We start from the raw sequence: 22,618 nt of genomic DNA on the forward strand, positions 1-22,618 counted from the left end.
GAGTAGGAGGAGAGGAGGCACTGGTGGTTGATGTGTGGTTGGAGTAGGAGGAGAGGTGGTGGTTGATGTGTGGTTGGAGTAGGAGGAGAGGTGGTGGTTGATGTGTGGTTGGAGTAGGAGGAGAGGTGGTGGTTGATGTGTGGTTGGAGTAGGAGGAGAGGAGGTGCTGGTGGTTGATGTGTGGTAGGAGTAGGAGGAGAGGAGGAGCTGGTGGTTGATGTGTGGTAGGAGTAGGAGGAGAGGAGGAGCTGGTGGTTGATGTGTGGTAGGAGTAGGAGGAGAGGAGGAGCTGGTGGTTGATGTGTGGTAGGAGTAGGAGGAGGTGCTGGTGGTTGATGTGTGGAAGCTCACAAACATGGCTAATCAGCTCTGTAGGACAAAAGAAAGAAGGCATTTTGTGAAATGTACAAGGTGTGTAATGATGAATAGGGGACCTAGCTGAAGTGTATATTGCCTGCTACTAGCAACATTATTCAACTCCTAAATAACTCATAGTAACCTCTAGCTATGGACAACAACCAAGAATGAAAGTAAAAATAGCCAACAGCTGGCTCGTCACTTATTGGCCAAGCTAATAATAATAATAATAATAATAATAATAATAATAATAATAATAATAATAATAATAATAATAATAATAATAATAATAATAATAATAATAATAATAATAATAATAATAATAATAATAATAATAATAATAATAATAATAATAATAATAATAATAATAATAATAATAATAATTCATTACATTTATATAGCGCTTTTCTAAACACTCAAAGCGCTCCCCACAATGTAGGGTCGAAATTGCCTCCTTCACCACCACTGGTAGCACCCAACCTTGGGCTACGCAGGCTCAATGGCTGCCATACACTGGCACCAGGCACACATCACACTACACAATGGCTGAACAGCTCAGGAGACAGGGATTGATATCAGCCAATTAAGGGGAAGGGATGATTAGGTGGCCTTGATGTCAGAGACCTAATTGGGAATTTGGCCAGGAACGTCGGGGAACCCCCTCCTCTTTGCGATAGGCGTCCTGGGGTAAGCTGCAATGCTGGAACTCATTGTCATTGAAGTCATTATCTTTACCTAAAAGGTTTATAAACCTATCCCTTACCTTAACCCTAACCATACCTTAACCCTAACCTTACCTTAACCCTAACCTTACCTTAAACCTAACCTTACCTCCAGTAGAGACCTCACATATCACGCTAACCAGAGATGAAAAAAAAAGTGTTTATGACAATCCATTTTCGAGGATGAAGCTATTCTTTAATTTGCAGCTTTTAGTGATAACCCAACAGCTGGGCAGCAGCGGACATTGCACCAAGGCAGAACTCGTCATGAACACAAAAAAAGATCCTCAACCAGCAACACAGTTAGGAGAACAACAAGATTGTGACAGTGCTGCTATCATTATAACCCGGCAAGGAACATTCCTTTTCTGAGATTCTGTGTCGACAACAGTTACCGGTACTTAAGATTCACATCTGCTTCCTTTGTGTATGACACCTAAATTACTTAAATATAAGGAAAATGCTTAGCATTGCATCTTTCCTGTGGCGGCTACGTGGCGCAGTGGGCAAGGCGCTCGCAACGAATGCTGGAGACTAGGCTCGAACAGGATGCCTCCTGTTCGAGCCCCGCTCTCCATATTGCTTTCAGTTTAGCTGGTCGTCCACAGTAATACACATTGGCCGTATTACGGGGAGGGAAACTGAAGGGTGGGGATCGGGCGTTGTGGACAGCGACTCCTACAGGTCGGTTGGTGCGCCTGCGCAGTAGAATCAAGAAGCGACGGGCGCGGGGCCCCTCCAAAGCCCAGACCCCCGACGCTGAAAGATCGAGCCGCGCAGGTGAAAAGATGCGACGGCTGTTACCTCGAGTATCGGAGGGGACTCGTGCTATGTATGACTTAGTCCACATTGCAGCCGGCTTGTGGGAGGCAAGAAACAACGTTCGAAGACAGGGGAGGGTTGAATTGGACGATATGAAAATTGGGATGGGAGAAAAAATTTAAAATGGGAGAAAAAGTGGATAAAAAAAATCATTGCATCTTTCCTGTCTATGATAAATATACACATTTCACTGCCTTCAGAAGCTTTCTGTGGAGTCTGCTTGTTTTTCTTTCAGCATTCTGTCATTTGCAGAAAAACACCTAAAGAAAGTGCAGTGTTTTAAAAAACCAGAGAGCGTTAAATAAAGCCTCAATCCGTTACATCCTTAAATATCATCTCCCAGGGGCGCCAGAGTGGCACACCACGTAACAGTGGCGGCTCGTGGATGCTTCGCCACTAGGGGCGCTATACCAAACATTTTGCAAACATGTACAAGGCACGCATTGGCGAATATTATCACCATTGCCATCGATCAATATATGATCACAGTCAGTCAAATGCAACCACGTTTCCCAATAGCCCAACACAAACACGCACAGCTCTCTCTCTCCTCTCTCTCGCTCTCTCTCTCTCTCCCTCTCTCTCCCTCTCTCTCTCTCTCCCTCTCTCTCTCTCTCTCTCTCTCTCTCTCTCTCTCTCAGATCGATTCAATAAGAAACACATCTGTATATATTGTCATTTTAAACAAGTTACCATTCATTGTCTGAGTGGTTATGCTCTACCCGCGGCGAAATTAGAGAGAGAGAGAGAGAGAGAGAGAGAGAGAGAGAGAGAGAGAGAGAGAGAGAGAGAGAGAGAGAGAGAGAGAGAGAGAGAGAGAGAGAGAGAGAGAGAGAGAGAGGGGAGAGAGAGAGAGAGAGCGAGAGAGAGAGAGCGAGAGAGAGACCGAATTAACTCACTGTTTACGTGGTCCACCACTCACTGTTGTCCCGACTCCCCAGACTGTTCTTGATAAAGTGTATAATCCGCTGTTGATGATGTATATCCAGTCCACTGTCCAGACTGCCATATAGCTTGTCAGCTGTTAGCAGTTAGCACCACACAACAAGTAGTTTGATTTCTTTGTCCATTTCCGCGTCGAACAGACTGCAAACTACCTGGCGTTCTATCGCCATGCTCTAAGACAAACTCTAACCTTAACCAACTTTGAAAGAGTGCCTAAGCTTAACCGTCTAAAGAACTTGCAGTCACGCTCTAAGACAAACAGCTACATCTCACAACAACAACAACTATCTACCACCAACCTAGAATAAGCTAGAATTGGAACATTAGAAAGTGGATTCGGCCAATCAGAGATCGTCTCCGCGAAATGCTGCTACGGAAAAAAATACTGGCGTCGGCCAATCAGAGAGCGTCTCCGCGAAATGCGGCTACAGAAATTCTTGACGCTGAGTGCCTAGACCGCTTCAAATCGCGCCCGGATTCCAACATAATAGTCATATTTCAACGCACAACGCGTTACGCACTGATTGGCTGCTACGGATACAGCGATCACACAGTGACGCGCACTCAGAGCGCTATCACGTCTAGCCCGGGCCGAGAAATACAAAAAAAAAAAAAAGTTAGTCACTTCCTGTTCAAGAAAACAAGTATTTATTATTTTATTTATTAACGTTATATTGTGCATTGGAAACACAAACATACTTAAAATGAGTAAATATTATTCATTTTAAACATGTTTATATTATTTATAGGGCTATAAAACTAAAAACTAAAAAAAAATTTTTCTTGTTATTCTCTCATATAACCAGGGCAGGGGGGGCGGGGGGGGGGGGGGGGGGGGGGGGGGCGCCCTAGCGCCCCCCAGTGGCGGCCGCCACTGCCACGTAATGCACTGCAGTGCAACGCGGCCGTCCCGGGTTCGTCTCCCGGAAAGCAATAAGAAATTCCAAAAAAAGTATCTAAAAAATATATATATATATCATCTCCTAGGTAGAACAAGATATCTTTGGTGATCCCATGACCTTTTGTCTAGTGCACATGTGTCAAACTCTAGACAAATGTGGCCTGCCATGCATTTTCATGCATTTCCATTCTCCTCTGCGCAACTGTAGCCTGTAATACAAATCAAATGCACCTCCGTCTTACTGTGCGCCAATGTTTTGCACAGAGAAATATTATTAATTTCACATACCTACTATGAAAGCAAAACCATGGAAATTAGACAAGTGAAAGCTGAGGTAGAGAGAGATGCTGAGGTGACAGATGTTTCTGGTTTTACGGTGCATATTCATGACCCCTCGAGGAAGAACCCTTGTCGTGACCCCATGACCTTTCCTCTAGTAAAACCACCAGGCAAAACTTTTCAGTTTTCAAATGAGTGTATCTCCTGATCTGTTAGTCGTGAAAGAGACACTAATGGACAACAAACTTGCTGTAAAAACCTATGCAATTCGCCATATTGGAATTTTGACCATTTAAAATTGTTTCCCTACTCTCCCGAGCCTGTTCACCTGATTCTCACCAAACTTGCTGTGTGGAATCTGGGTTCAAACATCTTTCTTTTTTTTTTTAGATTTTATCTATAGCGTTTGCAGCTTTTTGTGGTCAACAAGGACCTTTTGGCCACGCAGGACCGGTAGAGGAGAAAGAGGGGTGAAACGGGAGAAGAGGGGAAGACATGCGGCAGACTAGCCGCCGGGTCGGGGAATCGAACCCGGGGCGACCGCTTCGCGACTCAGCGCACTATGTGGTGTGCTACTGGAGCGCCCCCGGGTTCAAACATCTTTAACCTCAACATCTTAAGCCCTAGCCATATTTTCAAAGAATTTGCATGTCCTTGGTATCTAGGGACATCTATGGATCTCAGGGAATGTATTCCTAGTGTCAGAAATACTGTATCTGTTACTAGGCTTGAGTTTTTTTTTTTATTAAAATATATTGACGGTGAATAACACCATGACCAGACATGAGCAATTGCCACTGAGCTCATTCAGCACCTTCTTGAGACCAAGTGTACAAAAAATCTAATTAATAAAGGGCAGATGATTTACAGGGGGTTTTGCAGTGCTGAATTTTGAATTTTGCCATCCGGACACATGCAATTTGAAATATGAATATAGAATATAACGCCTATAAATTACCTTATTATGGCCAAGTCACACATCTACGGATTGGGACAAATCTCCTCTTTCCGGTAAATCTGGATTTAGTACCACCAATCGCCACTGACAGGGCGTCTCAATCTGGTGAAAAATGGCGGAGCTATGGACATTATATAAAAGTAACTGTACTTACAGTATATTTAATTCACGGTCTTTGCTGCCCTGTAACAGGCGCCCAGTGGTACTAAATCCAGATGTATCTATGCCATTGGAAAGAGGAAATTTGGGCCAATCCATAGATTTATGACTTGGCCATAATAAGGTAATTTATAGGCCTGATATTCTATATTCTATATTCATATTTCAAATTGCATGTGTCCGGATGGCAAAATGTTGTACTGTATCTACAAAAAAAACTGTAAATCATCTACCCTTTATTCATTTGCTGGTCAATGTTTTTTCATTCATGTTAGCATGGTGTTATTCATCGTCAAAGATGGGAATAAAACTAATAATAATAATAATTTATATTCTCCTTTGGTTCATTACAATTTACTCAAGCATAGTAACAGACACAATAATAATAATAATAATAATAATAATAATAATAATAATAATAATAATAATAATAATAATAATAATAATAATAATAATAATAATAATAATAATAATAATAATAATAATAATAATAATAATAATAATAATAATAATAATAATAATAATAATAATAGATTGAATTTGTAATGCACTTTTTGTTCGCTGGGATCCCAAAGTGCTAAATAGTGCAAATAGTCCAAAGTGCACAATATTCCTGACACTGGGAATACATTCCCTGTGGTCCATAGATGTCCCTAGATACCAGGAACATGCAAATGGACCTCGTAGAAGTGAAGGAATCTTCCATTTACTTGGGTATGTACTTTAACACATCCACCGCCATTCACGCTGTAACACGTTATTTCCCGCCATGCTTTGACCGCCAGACCACGCTGTACAGCGATATTGAGATCAATATTAAATTTTTTCGCCATGGCATTCATAATTCATATATACACCTCCGGTGCTGCAGCTGGACCCTATGGCTCAATACAACGGCGGCTCAATACCGCCGCCTGGTGGATGGTCGGGCGAGTTACACGCGAACAACAGGAAGTGGGAGGTGTGCGTCGATTAAATCCATCCGGCCGTCAGACATTGTCGCAAGGCTCCCGACAGACACAATGTACATAATGGATCGCTTTATAAACTTAATAATCAATATGATTTCGGCGTTTATTGCGACATACAAATCGGAAATGGACCTAGGCGATCAACGTCCAGTGGCGGCTGGCCGATAGGGGCGCTAGAGCGCCGCCCTCCCTGGTTAAAAGAGAAGAAGAAGAAGAAATTAATTTTTTCTTTTTTTTTCTTTTGGGCCCTATAAATAAAATAAACATGTTTAAAATGAATAATATTTACTCATTTTAAGTATGTTTGTGTTTCCAATGCACAATATAACGTTAATATATCAAATATAAATAATTTTTTTCATTAACAGGAAGTGACTCCTTTCCGTAGCCGCATTTCTCTCAGGCTAGACGCAATAGGCGTCTATTCTTTCCGTAGCCGCATTTCTCTCGGGCTAGACGCAATAGCGCTTACAGTGGGCGTGCACTGGTTTCATCGCTGTATCCGTCGCAGCCAATCAGTGCGTAACGCGCTGTGCGTTGAAATATGATGTATTATGATGGAAGCCGGGCGCTTTTCCAAGCGATCTATTATCATCTAAGCAAGCAGCGTCGAGACTTTCCGTAGCCGCATTTCTCGGAGACGCTCTCTGATTGGCCGACGCCAGTATTTTCCGTAGCCGTATTTCTCGGAGACGCTCTCTCTGATTGGCCGATGCCAGTTTCTGGTTAGGAAGTTAGTTAGTTAGTTACTCGATGCTGTTGTGTTGTGATGCAGTCACTCTGGACAGTGGATATACATCGACAACAACAGTCTGGGACTGTGGGACAGTGGACATTATACACTTTATCAAGCCCTCCGGCTGGACCACGTTTCAACTAAACAGCGAGTTAATTTCGCTGTGGGTATTGCATAATGGCTGAATGAATGAATGGTAACTTGTTTAAAATGACAAGATAGGCCTATATATATGTGTTCATTATTGGATTGATGATCATACGTGTACTAGTGTAGTATGAATCAATTAACTCGACTTAACGTTGGTAACGTTATGAGTCAGTATTCGCTTGGTCAGCTTGGTCAGATGCCCGCGGCACCCAAATGTAGTTCACACCGGCCGCCACTGTCAACGTCCTATACTTGGGATATTTCACCGCCAGTCTCTTTGGCGCACGGTAAGAGGACGCTAACGTTATTTTCAGCCCAATTGTTTATTCATTTCACTGCAAACCGATCTGATCAATATATCACCCATACTACATAAAGCATTTACTGACGATCATGGAATTATAAACGACCCCCCCCCCTTTCCTCTGCGCATGATGACGGATAACGTATAGGATCATATACAGTTGAATTTTTTAATATAGCGTGTATTGGGAATAAACGGCAATCGATAATCTATATGCGTTTAGGCCTATAACTCACGTTCTAGGAATTACTGCAGAAAACGATAAAAACATACTTATATTCTAGAAGGTATTTTTGTATGAATGTTTGAATGAAAAAGTATAACGTTCCTACATCCTGAACGATAGATAATCGATGTTGAATGGGCCATAGTAATGTCAATTTAGCAATACAATTAAAAAAGTTATAGCCCTGCAAAGAAGGTGAACATCTCCATAGGCTTACAGTGGTGGTAGACTGGCTATATTGATGGATATAAGTTATGGCAGGGAATGTGTTAAGGCGAATTTTATGAAAATATGGCTAGCGCTTAAGTTAAATGTGTAATTTAGATAATTGATAGGCCAAACCATGTGACCACCAGATCCAATCAAATCTAGGAAAAACGCATGGTAAAGTGGGAGTGATTGGTCACTTGTGAATGCACTGTCTGATTTCCACTAAACTTGACAAATATGTTAAGCTTACAAGAGCAAGGAGGCCTGTCAAGTTGCCTCATCAAGTCATCTGGCCTCATGGTGGCACTATTCTCATAAAATAAAAAATGAACAACTCCTCAATGGCTCTAATTAGGGGCGTGGTCAAAAGGTAGATTTAGATTTCGGGACGTTTGGGGATATACCTGCTGTCAGTCACCCACAGCAAATGTCTAGTTCTTTATGAAGAGAGATGCAAGAATGCTAGCAAGAACGCAGGGCTCTAACGATGGCAATGTCAGTCACTCAGTTGGCCACTTGGTCGGTCCGTTCAACCATTTTTGGTCCAGGTGTAAGGAGCAGCATGACAGGGCTTTTAGACTGGGCGGGATCCACAAAGAATGGATTGCACGGTGCTAATTGCACCCTTACTTACAATTCATTGTGAATTGAAAATGGGGGACCCTGATGTAAACAAAACGAAAGTCTTTCTCTGGTCTGCATCCCCTTAACAATTGTGTGTATTGAGCTGTACTGTACTGTACCCATTCTGCAATCTGCTTTTCCGGTTCTGCCCTGGTATGGAGTAACTTTTTTTCATTCATACAGCACATGTTAACAAACACTGCTAATTAATTTGGAGGTGAAACAGTTTAGAACTCAAAGTCTATTTAATGTATAGCCCAGATACGCAGCTCTGGTGATCATAAAGTAAACAAACTGTACATAAACACATAAAAGCATTACATGTACATGCATGTCTGCAGTGCAGACACACAGGACATATGTACATAGATACAGTACTTATATGCATTACACACACACACGCACAAACACACATGCATACAGTATAATACACACACGTATGTGCAGGCTCACACACCAGTACATCAATTCTCTCTTTCTTTTTCACACACACATACACACACACACACACACACACACACACACACACACACACACACAGCATTTTAATTTGGTCCTACAATCCATACCTGTCCCAAGATATGTCTAATGCATCCTCATCTTCCCTCTGTTGACATAGCTGTTGGAGGCTAACATCGACATGCCCAGTCTGCACAGGAAGAGGAGACAGAGCCAGGACTTAATGCAGCCATACATCGCTGCCAAACTAGAGACCCTGCCAGAGACCTTCACCCTGGGCGATGAGCAGAAGTACAATGGATTCTACAACAAACCGCTCCCTGGCCAGCAGCAGTACCGCTGCTTCATCCTGGCCAACCTGAAGGACCACGACTCTGTGAGTCACGTTTTCATCCCACATACATGCAGACATCATAATATTCAAAGGAACATGCCAACATTACCGTCTAGAAGCAAATAGAAGCAAAAAGGCGCTACAGTGATCAAATTGAACTTCAATATGAACAGGCTGACTCTAGAGCTATGTGGCAGGGCCTCAGAACGATGACAGATTACAAAGGCACCTCCCTCAAGCTGAACAGTGACATCTCCTTAGCAAATTATCTCAATACCTTCTATGCGAGGTTTGAGACTGGGAATAACAACACCAGCCTACAAACCACTGCAATAGAGGGGGGGGGGCACTGCTGATGGAGACTCAGTGTTCAGGATAACAGACCATGAGGTGAGGAGGACCTTTAAGAAAGTGAATATCAGGAAGGCAGCAGGACCGGACGGTATCCCCGGCCGCGTCCTAAAAGTCTGTGCCGACCAACTGGCCCCGGTATTCACTGACATATTTAACCTGTCCTTAGAACAGGCTGTCATCCCCACCTGTCTGAAGAAGTCCACCATTATCCCTGTACCCAAAAAATCCAAGCCTGCTTGCCTCAACGACTACCGCCCTGTAGCTCTCACCTCCATAGCCATGAAGTGCTTTGAGAAGCTAGTGAAGGGCTACATCTGTTCCTCCCTCCCCATCAACCTGGACCCCCTGCAATTTGCATATCGCCCCAACAGGTCCACGGAGGACGCCATAGCCCATGTGCTGCACACAGCAGCATCACACCTGGACAAGAGGCAGGGGAACTATGTGAGAATTCTATTCATCGACTACAGCTCAGCATTCAATATCATAGTCCCCTCCAAACTCATAGCCAAGCTCAGGGACCTGGGCTTGAACTATGACCTCTGCCAGTGGGTCTTGGACTTCCTGACGGGCAGACCCCAGGTGGTGAGAGCAGGCAACTGCACCTCCTCATCCATCACTCTCAACATAGGGGCCCCCCAGGGCTGTGTCCTGAGTCCCCTCCTCTACTCCCTGTACACACATGACTGTGTGGCACAGCGGAACAACAACACAATCATCAAATTTGACACAGTAGTGGTGGGCCTGATCTCTGCAAACGACGAGAGGGCCTACCTGGAGGAGGTTAAGGTTCTAGCGGGATGGTGTCAAGAGAACAGCCTCTCCCTGAACGTCAGCAAAACAAAGGAGATGATTGTGGACTTTAGGAGGTCGGGGGTCAGGGACTACAGCCCCCTCAGCATCGACGGGGCACCGGTTGAGAGAGTGAACCGTTTTAAGTACCTCGGAGTCCACATATCCGAGGACTTGACATGGACCACACACATTGACAGTGTTATCAAGAAGGCACGACAACGCCTCTACTTCCTTAGGCGCTTAAGGAAGTTCAACGTGAGTCAGAAGATCCTCAAGAACTTCTACTCATGCACAATAGAGAGCATCCTGACTGGCAATATCACCTCCTGGTTTGGGAATAGCACTGCACAAGACCGCAGCAGACTACAGAGAGTGGCCCGTTCAGCCGAAAGCACAATTGGAGGGGGGCTTCCTACTCTCCAAGGCATTTACAACAAGCGGTGCATGGGCAAGGCTAAGAGAATAATCAAAGACTCCAGCCACCCAAACAACTGCCTCTTTGAACTACTGCGGTCAGGCAAGCGATACCGGAGTCTCATGGCAAGCACAGAGAGACTCAGAAGGAGCTTCTATCCCCAGGCCATCAGGATGCTCAATGAACAATGAACAATAAGCAACCATCAACACACCCACAGTGCACATACACTCACTTAAATAAACAACACACTGTAGCACCCACTTTACCACTTTAGACACACTTTACACTTTATATTTATATTATTATTGGTAAGGAAATTGCACATCATTCTCATTCCTTATTGCACCTCGCCACTACAAGGTGGCACTACAAGCTAAGCTATACCTCATAATTTTGTACCAGCTGTGCATACTGTATAGATACACTGAACAATTTTGTTGTTTACACTTGTTTACGTACTTGACTTCTTGACTTTCTATTTTATACTTATTATACTTATTTTATACTATCTTGTTATTATCTAGCACACTCTCAGGAGCACACAGAAAGAAACATTTCATGCAAAGTATTCTGTATGACAACTAATAAAGAAACTTGAACTTGTCTTTTCCAGAGTCAGACAAGAACATAGATACAAATTTCCTCTCTGTGCGTTCAGTAGAAAGCTATCTGGCTGCAATCTGCTGTAGACTAGCTTAGCACACATGAATGGACGCGGATACGGACCACTAGCCTAGCTATTGGCCAAAAACACCTCTCCCTGAGTTTTAAGCTAGGCTAGGTGATCCATATCCACTTCCATTCATTTGTGCTAAGCTAGACTAGCTTGCAGCCAGATAGCTTTCTACTGAAATGCACAAAGAGGAAATTGGCATCTACTGTATCTTCTTGTCTGACTCTGGAGAAGATGGTAAGCCCATTTCCCATAATGTTGGCGTGTTCCTTTAGCAGTTAATGAAAAATGGTATTTTCTGCAGATTCAACACTTGGCACATCTATGTCTTGAGACAGTCATATATGCAGTATTTTATATACAGTACAGCGTTTTGTAAGGATCTGTGATCGCCATTAATGGCGTTTCTCTCTCATCTCGGTCAGATCTACTCATGATAGATGAGAGGGGCTTCCTGTGGGTCATCTGCCAGCCATGTTATGAGTCATGTTGTTGAGTCACTGTGGGGCGTGAGGTCTGTCAGCCCACAGTGTCCCCCACCCACCCCTCCTACCCAACCCCCCCCCCCCCCCCCCCACCGACCCAACCACCTCCAATGTACAGTCCCCCCCCACCCCCACCTACCCAATCCAATGTACAGTTTCTACGTCAAATGTATATACTCTTTTTTCTGGACTCTTTTTGTATCACAAACAGTACTGTAATTGCAAATCTGGTATGTCATAAATGTATAGATGTAGCAGTACTGTCTATCTGTATGTCATGTATGTCATATATGTTACTGTGAGGATTGGTTCTTTCCCCACCACAGGCTTCTTAAAGTACTGTGATGATTGGTCCGTTCCCCGCCACACGCTCCGTTCCTTTAAGGTACTTTGTTGATTAATTGCATTCCCCGCCACACGCTCCGTTCCTGTAAGGTGCCGTGTTGATTGGTGCTTTCCCCAACACACGCTTCTGGAGCAAGTATCAATTTCATCACGCAGCTGTCACAGCTTGTAATCAGCGCCCTGTGGCTTTATATACTCTGATCCCCCCACTATCGATGTTGGATCGTTCTGAATACTCCTGCATTTGCCTGCCTTCCCCGTCGCTGTTTGCTGTCTTTTGCTCTCCAGGATTTTCGTGGAGAATCCCTGTGGAGAACCTGGTTTCCCGTTCTGAGCTGCGCCTCGTTATCTGCCCGCTTTACGCGTTGCGCTCTGGTGAGTTTTTGGAAACAGTTCTTTTGGATCATCAGTTTTTTGTGTGTTTGTGAAACACCGAAGAGATCCCGTTTTTGTTTGTACTGTTCTCACCTATTTTTGTGTTGGATTTACACTTTGGATTACCGTATTGTTTTTTCTCTGGACTCTGCTAACTGTGTGTGGTACACCGAAGATCAAGTCACTTGGATATATACTGGATCAGTCACCTCTCTGTTTCTGTTGTGCGCTGGGCTAACTCAGATTTCTCTCTCTCTCCGTTTCCACCGGGAGTGAAAGCTGGGAGGATCTGCAGAGCCGCTTCAGACGTCACAAGCCAATTCCTCACCACCACCTACTGGGAGTATCTGCAGAGCCGCAACAATCTTCACATGCTAGATTCCCAGTTTGTTCGGTTGCTCAACTTCATTCCATCTTGTAACTCTGAAAATAAATACGCCCTTGCTTTGGCTAACTCTGAACAACTCTCTCTGTGCCGTTGCGTTTGAGGTCGGTTACAAACCCTAACAGTTACGATGAATTGAAAATGGGGGACCCTGATGTAAACAAGACGAAAGTCTTTCTCTGGTCTGCATCCCCTTAACAATTGTATGTATTGAGCTGTACTGTACTGTACCCATTCTGCAATCTGTTAATAAAGTTTTCAATCAATCAATCAATCAATCAATCAATCAATCAATCAATCAATCAAGCCATGTTGTTATGAGTCATGTTGTTGAGTCATGCATACAGTCACATGGTGAAGGTATGACCCCATAACTGCCTCCTTAATTGATTTGAAAATAAACTGCTGCTGACAAAGACGTACATTTTTGGCACAATAGGACTGGCACTCAACAAAATAAATGAACCATGGCCAGCAGGTGGGGATGCATATATTAACCTGTGACAGAGTGTGTATGGCCGGTGGTTGTTGGGGGGGGGGGGGGGGGGCTATGACTAGGTAAACAATCCCTAATCCTTCACGTCTGCTGCAGGACACAAGAGTGGCTTGTAATGGAACCTCCAAGTCTTCAGAAGACCGTGGCACATCTGAGACGATTGCAGACTAGGGATGGACACCATAATCCATAATGTTTTCCCAGATCTAGTACTTGCATGCATTACTGGAGTAGTGCTCAAGTACTTGTTTAGGGAAGCCATTTTTAGAATGCATCTTTGGATGTGATAGGTTCATATCCATGATGTGATTCATATCCATGATGTGATAGGTTCATATTTACAATGTTATTCATATCCATGATGTGATAGGTTCATATATATGACGTGATAGGTTCATATCTATGATGTGATTCATATCTATGACGTGATTTATTATTATATTATATTATCATACTGGCCAATCGCGTCTCACTCTTCGCCATTATGAGATATCTCTTATCTCCTAGCACATAATGTGCTCACGAACAAACAAATGCACTCACATGCACGTGACCAGGCCACGCCCCCGCGTCCTACTATATGACCCCGGACATGGTCACACTTTACCTTCCTCATTTTTGTTTCCAACACGGAAGTAGCAGTGCACTCCGTGAACTAGTTGTTATGAAACGCAGGGAGAAATTACACAATGTTGGGTTTTCGCCAGAAGTTCACCAGCCCCTGGAATCTTCTCGGCACATCCTAAACAGCGCAACAGGCCTGTCCTGGGTTTTTCTCATCTCGTGACAGCGGACTGAGGGACGTCGCGCGACGGTTAGCAGTCGAGCTAAGTCGTGCACGGGTAAGGCCTGCGTTGTCAGGCATTGATACTAGCATGAGTAATACTGCTCGTTGTCCCGTGAGACAGCCGAGTGATGTGTTGGCGCGAGGGGCAGGATATTTGGGAAAACATGGTCGTCATGACTCTGTTTTGGGTGTTTTCCCAGCTATCCTAGAGCGCGCGGCTAATGCTAATGCTACAATGCTAGGACGCTGTTCCTTGTTCCCCGCCGAGGGCTGTCTATTAAAAAGTCTTCCCTCCTCTTAACCATTCATGCTGACGGTCAATCGGTGTCTAATGTTGGGGGTTTAACGGGGGCTTGTTTACCATTTACATGGGTGGATGGGCTGAGGCTCAGGGCTGGTGTGCTTTTTGTGAATCTATGAATTGTGTGGACGGGACTGGTGTTTTTCTTTGGTCTGCATCCCCTTAACAATTGTGTGTATGGGCTAGCCCATTCTGCAGTGTGTTAGTGGAGTTTTCATTCATTTATTAATTTACCCCTTCATGGAGGTTGCTGCATGCCTACTAGTGAGGCAGTGCTTCACTAGTAGTAGACTTTGGTCTGCAGCCACCACTGGTGTTCCGTGCTTGTGAAGCAGGTGGCATCAGTCCTTTGCCTCTGACATGGTGGAGCGGTGTCCCGCCCGGCCGACGCCATGAGGCGAGTCGGCCCGGCAGGTGGCTGGTGGGCTGTTAAAGCCTATACCGCCGCGGTATAGAATTACCAGCGACTGGCAACATTGTTCAAATTGCTGTTTTTTCGGTAAAAAATGGTGTCGGTGGTGGGGCCTTAGGGCCAGCTGACGTCAAAACATCGCACAAGGTTTTGAGGTTATTCAGCTTTTGACCTAGCCGCAAGCTATAACCGCAGGGAGGGCTAGGATGCTGTCAACGCTTGTTCACAGACATCTTTGGTTGGAACAGTCTCCCCTTGAGGAGGAGAGAAGGGTTTTCCCTCCTCAGGGCTCCCCTCTCCGCAGAGGGACTTTGGTCTTTCCGCAGGAGCGCAGGCGGTATTTGACCTAGGCCCCATACCGCCTCACACCGCGCAGCCAGAGGTGAGGGCGCGGCCTCGCCAGCGGCTGTGGCGAGGCCCCCGACCAGCGGCCATGTTCCCCCGAGGCCCCCGACCAGCGGCCATGTTCCCCCATGGTACCCTGGACACAAAGACAACAGGTGATCACAAGGCCGACAGCCTTGGCGGCCGAGGGATCAGCTACATTAGATGAGCATGCCCTATCTTTATCTTTATCTTTATTACGGATCCCCATTAGTCATCACCGCAGCAACAACTAGTCTTCCTGGGGTCCACACACAACAAAAACAGTACATACATACATAACATTATAGTAGCATACATTTAAAAATATATTCCAATATTCCTACATATAAAAATATAAAAATATTTCCAAATAGCATTACAGTACACAAACAGAGTATCAGATCACAGAAAATACAATAAAAGGGATTAAACTCTCAGACAGTCATATCTTTACAGTGTAAACTACAGTATCTGTGTTTTTCTTTAATGTAAACTAATTTCTTTTTCTCTCAATGCTCTTTTCAAATTATTTTTAAAACTTATCTTACTGGTTATCTGAGTAAGATGTACTGGCAGTTTATTCCAATATGACATGGCTCTATATAACACAGTTTTCTTTGCTGCATTGGTTTTTGGTAGTAGCAGTGTGAACGTTTCCCTACAGGCATGCCTAGTATTATACTTATGTCGATCATGTGTACATGTTAGCTGTGAATACAAACAGATAGGTTCTCTTGAGATATATATATTCCTCATGAACAAGATCAGGCTGCAATCCAGTCTGTCTTCCACCTTCAACCACAACAGCTTGGTATGCATCCCCTCCACACTGTTTCTCATTGAGCAGTTCAGGGCCAGACGGGCCGCTCTGTTCTGAGTGAGCTGGATCTTATTGAGCTCTTGTCTTGAGGCATTAGACCAGACAGCTGGACAGTAGTCAAGGTGAGAAAGAACTAATGACTGTATCACTTGCTTCAATATCAGATCGGCTAGAAAATACCTACACCTTCTGATAATTGAAATACCTCTGCTCATTTTGGCAACCACATTGTTGGTGTGAGTTGACCATGAGAGTGTTCCATCAAGTGTGATACCCAACAGCTTTGCCTCTCTAACTTGCTCAATAGCTGTTCCGTCTAAAGATATACTTAGCTTCACGTATTTTCTTATAGTATGCTTGGATCCCAATATTAGGCTCTTGGTTTTTGAGATGTTTAACTTCAGCCTGTTTTCAGACACCCAAGTGGACACTAAGTTCAAATCTCTCTGAAGGACTTCATTAAGCTCTTCTGTCTTGTCTGATGATGCATACATTGTAGTATCATCGGCATACATAACCATACATGTATTTTCTAATACCCATGGCAAATCATTTGTAAAAATGGCGTAGAAGAGGGGCCCCAGGCAGCTTCCCTGTGGAATTCCACACTGTAGGGATTTAAAGTTGGACAGGGTACCATTAAACACAACACATTGATGTCTGTTACATAGATAGCTTTTTATCCAGTTAACAGCTGCAGTTCTGAATCCATATGCAGTTAGTTTTATGAGCAGCAACTTGTGATCTATGAGGTCAAAAGCTGCACTGAAATCCAGTAGTACAGTACCCACCATTCGCTTCCTGTCAATTTGTTGTAGCCAGTCATCTGTTAATTGTGTTAAAGCTGTACATGTAGAATAACCCTCCTTATATGCATGTTGGAATTGAGAATTTATACTGTTTTCTGAGAGGTAATGCTGAATCTGTTTAAAAACAACACCTTCCATGATTTTGCTTAAAACTGGCAAGATACTAATAGGTCGACTATTTGCTCCATTAAAAGGCTGTTTAGCATTTTTTGGAAGTGGAGTGACCTTAGCTATCTTCCACATTTGAGGAAAAACACCCTCACTTAGACATAGATTAAAAATATGACACAGTGGCTTTGCTACAATTCTGGCTGCCAGCTGGAGCAGTTTACCATCTAAGTTATCATGACCACAAGGTTTGTCACACTGTATGGACAAGAGAAGCGTTTCCATTTGCTCTAGATTTATATCCATAAAATCAAATTCACATTTTTTTGTATGCATAATATGCTGTTTAATTATTGATTCAGACAGCTTACCATCCACTGGCAGCATTTGATTCCTTATCATCTCCACCTTATCAATAAAATAATCATTAAAATGATTGGCTATATCTCGAGGTTTGGTAATAAATCCACCCTAAAAAAACTTCGCCGTCTAGCTGTGTGGGGGTACACTCGTGCCCTCACCAGCAGGGTCCCTGTGGGCAGCAGGCTGTCACACGTCACGGTCTTCACGACGCCTCCCTCATGCGATGGGGGGGGACGTGTCAGGCCAACGCAGTAGGGGGCAGCTGGCAATACCATGCTGCCCGGTCTGCGCTACATTCAATGTGTTGGAATTGAAGGCAGTCCTTCTGGTCCTCAAACAACTCGGCCACCTTGTGGTGGGCAAGCATGTTTTGGTCAGGACGGACAACACGACGTCAGGGTCGTATATTGTCAGACATGGAGGAGTGTCAGACAGGGAGGAGAACATTCCTGCTTGGCGCTCGGCATCTCAAGCCTGTGGAACGTTCTCGGTCTCCGAGTGGGACCTGTTGTCGGAGGCCCCGTTTGAGCCTCTTGAGCAGGCGCCATTGGATCAGCTGTCTTTGAAGACCGCGTTCTTTTTGGCCATCACCTCCGCTAAGCGCGTGGGTGAGCTGTGTGCTCTCTCGGTGCGGCCTGAGTGCCTGTCTATTCGGCCGATAGCGGTGCGACTCTGAGGCCTAATCCAGTCTTCGTGCCAAAGAATATCTGGAGCTCTGTTCGCTCCAGGGATATTGTGGTTCAGGCGTTCGTCCGCCTCCTCACGCTAGTGAGTTGGAGGCGGGCCTTCACCTGTCGTGTCCTGTCCGTGCACTGGGGGTTTACCTCAGGACTCAGGCTCTCAGGGCTTCCGTTCAACTGTTTGTTTGTTACGGTGGCCCTTGCGCGGGTGAGGCGCTGTCCAAGCAGCACCTGTCACATTGGCTGTGCGGGGGCGTTGCCTTTTGCTGCACGTTGGCTGGACAGGTCCCCCCTGCTGCCCTGTTAGGGGGGGCCTCGGTGGAGGACATCTGTGCTGCAGCCTTCTGGTCCTCCCTGGGTCCCTTCGTTAGGTTTTACTTCGTGGACGTGACTGGGGGTTCTGTCTCCCAGGCGGTTCTGAGGTCTAGGACCTCTCCTGCGTCCCACCATTGGTGGGCTAGTAGGGGTGTGTGGGTGTGTGCCACGGGGTGCTGTGTCACACGTGGTCCCGCCTGTGCTGTGCGTTTTTCAGGGGTGTCTGGTTCCCCCTTTTTCGCACTTTGGTGGAGTTGACTGCCTCCCCCCCTTCGTTAGGATGGGCGGGTGGACGGGACTCCCCTCCTCCCTGGTTGGGGCTTACGGGCCCTCAGGGGGTACACTCGTCTGCTCTGCCCCATATCTCATAATGGCGAAGAGCGAGACGCGATTGGCCAGTATGATAATATAACGAAAGGTTATCCTATAACTTAGTTATATGAATACTGGCTGAGCGTCTCGCTCTTAGCGCCCTGAGGTCCCTTGGTTGGAAATCTTTCTGAGGAAGGTAGAGTGTGACCATGTCCGGCGTCATATAGTAGGACGCGGGGGCGTGGCCTGGTCACGTGCATGTGAGTGCATTTGTTTGTTCGTGAGCACATTATGTGCTAGGAGATAAGAGAGGCGAGACGCTCAGCCAGTATTCATATAACTAGGTTATAGGATAACCTTTCGTTCATATCTATGGTGTGATTCATATCCATGATGTGATAGGTTCATATCTATGACGTGATTCATATCCATGATGTGATTCATAGCCAACTAAAAACACACTTCTTCAACCAATATCTGAACCAATATCTTCCACTAGTATCATGCACTCTCCATGTGATGCAGTCGTTCATCATGGGCTGTCTTAAATGCTTCGAAGCTTCGAACGTTCGATTCGATGGCACAAGCTTCGAACATTAAAAAAAAAATCGAAGTTAAAAAAAAATATATATATATATATATTAATTTTTTTTTCAAAAAAAATTCAAATGTTTTTTTTTTTACTTCGATTTGTGTGTGTGTGTAGGTGTGTGTGTGTGTGTGTGTGTGTGTGTGTGTGTGTGTGTGTGTGTGTGTGTGTGTGTGTGTGTGTGTGTGTGTGTGTGTGTGTGTGTGTGTGTGTGTGTGTGTGTGTGTGTGTGTGTGTGTGTGTGTGTGTGAACTACCCATCCCAGTTAGGACAGCCGAATCCCGTCCAATCTTTCGCCGTTGACTAAAGACTCACTTCTTCAACCATTATCTGAAATGATAAAAAAAAATAAAAATCTAACCGTGACTAACCTTACTGTCATGCACTTGTCCTAATAAACTAACCTACACTGTAACACGCAACACTTTGATGAACATTGTTACTCAGCTGATAGAGTTGTACCCTTCTTGCTGTCTTGTCGTACAGAACTTGTAAGTCGCTTTGGATAAAAGCGTCAGCTAAATGACTAAATGTAAGTGTGTGTGTGTGTGTGTGTGTGTGTGTGTGTGTGTGTGTGTGTGTGTGTGTGTGTGTGTGTGTGTGTGTGTGTGTGTGTGTGTGTGTGTGTGTGTGTGTGTGTGTGTGTGTGTAGGTGTGTGTGTGTGTGTGTGTGTGCGCGCACCTTGTAGAATTCCACACATAAGAAAGAAAGATACTGGGATGAATAAACAAAATAGGAAATAAAATGTAGAAATGCATGCAACACATAAATAAATATGAATCTCCATATATGAAATATAACATTTAGATAAGGTGCTACTGAGATGTTTTGGTGAGTTCTTTGTTTTTTTGTGGAAGTTGCCCTTCTTAAAAATGCATGAACATTCACTGATAATTGGTCTGTAGTGGAGTCTACAAGGTCTACATTGCCGGACCTTGTAGACTGACATAATTCTGTGCATAGTTTAGTCTACACAGGCCATATTTCAAATAATCAAAATCTTACTTCATTCATCTTAAACATTCTTGATTTGGGGGATTGGTAGTTCCCATGAAATCTGAAGTTGTTCAAACGACAACAGCGATCCACCTTGAATTAAATCACACAGCCGAGTGAAACCTTGTTGGATGCCTCATTCACGAAAGGGGCTACTTAATTAATTAATCCAACCCACTTTATTTATAGAGCACATTTAAAAACAACAACGTTTACGAAAGTGCTGTACAAGTCCCACAACATAAGATAAAAAAAAATTAAAATTTAAAAAATATTAAAAAAAAAAATTAAAAAAAAAATATTTTTTTTTATTTTATTTTTTACGAAGCTTCGAATTAAAATCGAAGCTCGGCCCCGAAGCTTCGATTGCCAAAAAAAGCTTCGAAGGTCAGCCCTGATGCAGTCGTTCATCATGTGGTGCAGTCGTTCGTCATGTGATGCAGTCGTTCATCATGTGATGCAGTCGTTCATCATGTGATGCAGTCGTTCATCATGTGATGCAGTCGTTCATCATGTGATGCAGTCGTTCGTCATGTGTTACAGTCGTTCATCGTGTGATGCAGTCGTTCATCATGTGTTACAGTCGTTCATCATGTGATGCAGTCGTTCATCATGTGTTACAGTCGTTCATCATGTGATGCAGTCGTTCATCATGTGTTACAGTCGTTCATCGTGTGATGCAGTCGTTCATCATGTGTTACAGTCGTTCATCGTGTGATGCAGTCGTTCATCATGTGTTACAGTCGTTCATCGTGTGATGCAGTCGTTCATCGTGTGTTACAGTCGTTCATCATGTGTTACAGTCGTTCATCGTGTGTTACAGTCGTTCATCATGTGTTACAGTCGTTCATCGTGTGTTACAGTCGTTCATCGTGTGTTACAGCAGAGGTCGTTTGCAGCCAGCCCCTACTCCGACCCCATCACGGTGAAGCTACACAGCGGCATGTCCCGTCACGCAGAGGAGCCCGAGATGCTCTGGGTTATGGGCCCGGTGCTCGCAGTGGTCCTCATCATCATCATCGTCATCGCCATCCTGCTCTTCAAGAGGTGAGCGCATGTTTCCAACCAACAGCGCCGGGTGTTTTTGAGCATAGCGGTGGGAAGAGTGACGTCACCCTGTTCCTCGCCATTTGAGTCAGACCAGTTTCTTCTACAACATGGGGGGGGGTTAAGGGTAGACTGCCGTCTCAACAATTTGTTCTGGAAATGAGGTGAATGATCACTGTTTCCACTAAGGGGCAGTAATACATAAAGTTCAAGTTCAAGTTTAAGTTTTGTTTTATTTGTCACAAGGTACATGTACAGTACATTACAGTGAAATGCTTGGTTCTGTATGAGCCTCCTGAGATTGTGCTACATACAGTACAAAAAGAATAAAGACCAAACACTATACAAAATATACAAAACTAAAGTACAAAATGCTAGAATTTGGTAGAGATGTAGTGCAAGTCGTTTAGTAATAAATAGATACAATATGGTGTAGGGTTCAAAAGTGTTTAAAGTGTCTAAAGTGAATGTTTAGTTTAACCACTTAAGCATCTGGCACAATTTCTTTACGATTGCATAACCAAAGTAATTAGCCATTTATTATACTTTATACTTATAGCACATGCATGTGTTTGGTCTCTTTTGAAAGGTAACATTCTGAAGTTTCTTGCACAATAAATAAAAATCACTGTGAGTGAAATAGAGTAACATAGGTTTGAACACACTCAAGTAAAGGTTTTGTGTACTCTTCTTTTATTTGTACTGGTTGCCAGATGCCTGTTTTTAAGTTCGAGCTGAGAGGTAGGAGCTGGAAAACACAATGGTTCCATAGCCTGAAGTCTTATGTAGTACAGGTCCAAAAAATATAAGTAAAAAGATTTTTTTTACGAAGGTTTTTGTAATAAATATAATAATAATAAACTGTACTTTTGAAGAAGTCTTTATTCATCATGCAGTGACACACACATGCGATGGGCAGCACACACAGGAACACACACATGCAATTCTTTGGGTCACCGATGAAATTGAGTCAGATAGGGACCAATCCAAGTGCTCCTGTCCGTCTTCGCCAGGGAACGTGACAGCGTTAGCGATCTGTTGTGCATGTTTTTCCATTGGGTTTATCTTATCGGGAGGGGAAACCCTTGCGAGCACAGGGAGAACATGCAAACTCCACACAGAAAGGCCCGGGAGATACCCCACCTGGGTACCTGGCAACACGGAAACCTGGTCCCCAAGTGGGAATCGAACCCTGGACCTTCTGGACCACTGTGCCACCAGGTAATGTG

General features: G+C 44.2%; 1 protein-coding gene across 1 annotated transcript in view; it reads left to right on the forward strand.

Annotated features, from left to right (window-relative positions):
- The window catches only part of ptprfa (protein tyrosine phosphatase receptor type Fa), a gene marked incomplete at its 3' end in the record, with an annotated part of 262,786 nt that overhangs the window by 201,267 nt on the left and 38,901 nt on the right, over positions 1–22,618 (forward strand). Inside the window, exons 18-19 of the mRNA XM_084308488.1 lie at positions 8,984–9,199; positions 21,226–21,389. Coding sequence (XP_084164614.1) covers positions 8,984–9,199; positions 21,226–21,389 — 380 coding nt within the window. The remainder of the gene's footprint in view (positions 1–8,983; positions 9,200–21,225; positions 21,390–22,618) is intronic.

Source organism: Notolepis coatsorum (genome assembly GCF_963971535.1).
Source record: "Notolepis coatsorum genome assembly, chromosome: 2".
Classification (NCBI taxonomy): domain Eukaryota; kingdom Metazoa; phylum Chordata; class Actinopteri; order Aulopiformes; family Paralepididae; genus Notolepis; species Notolepis coatsorum.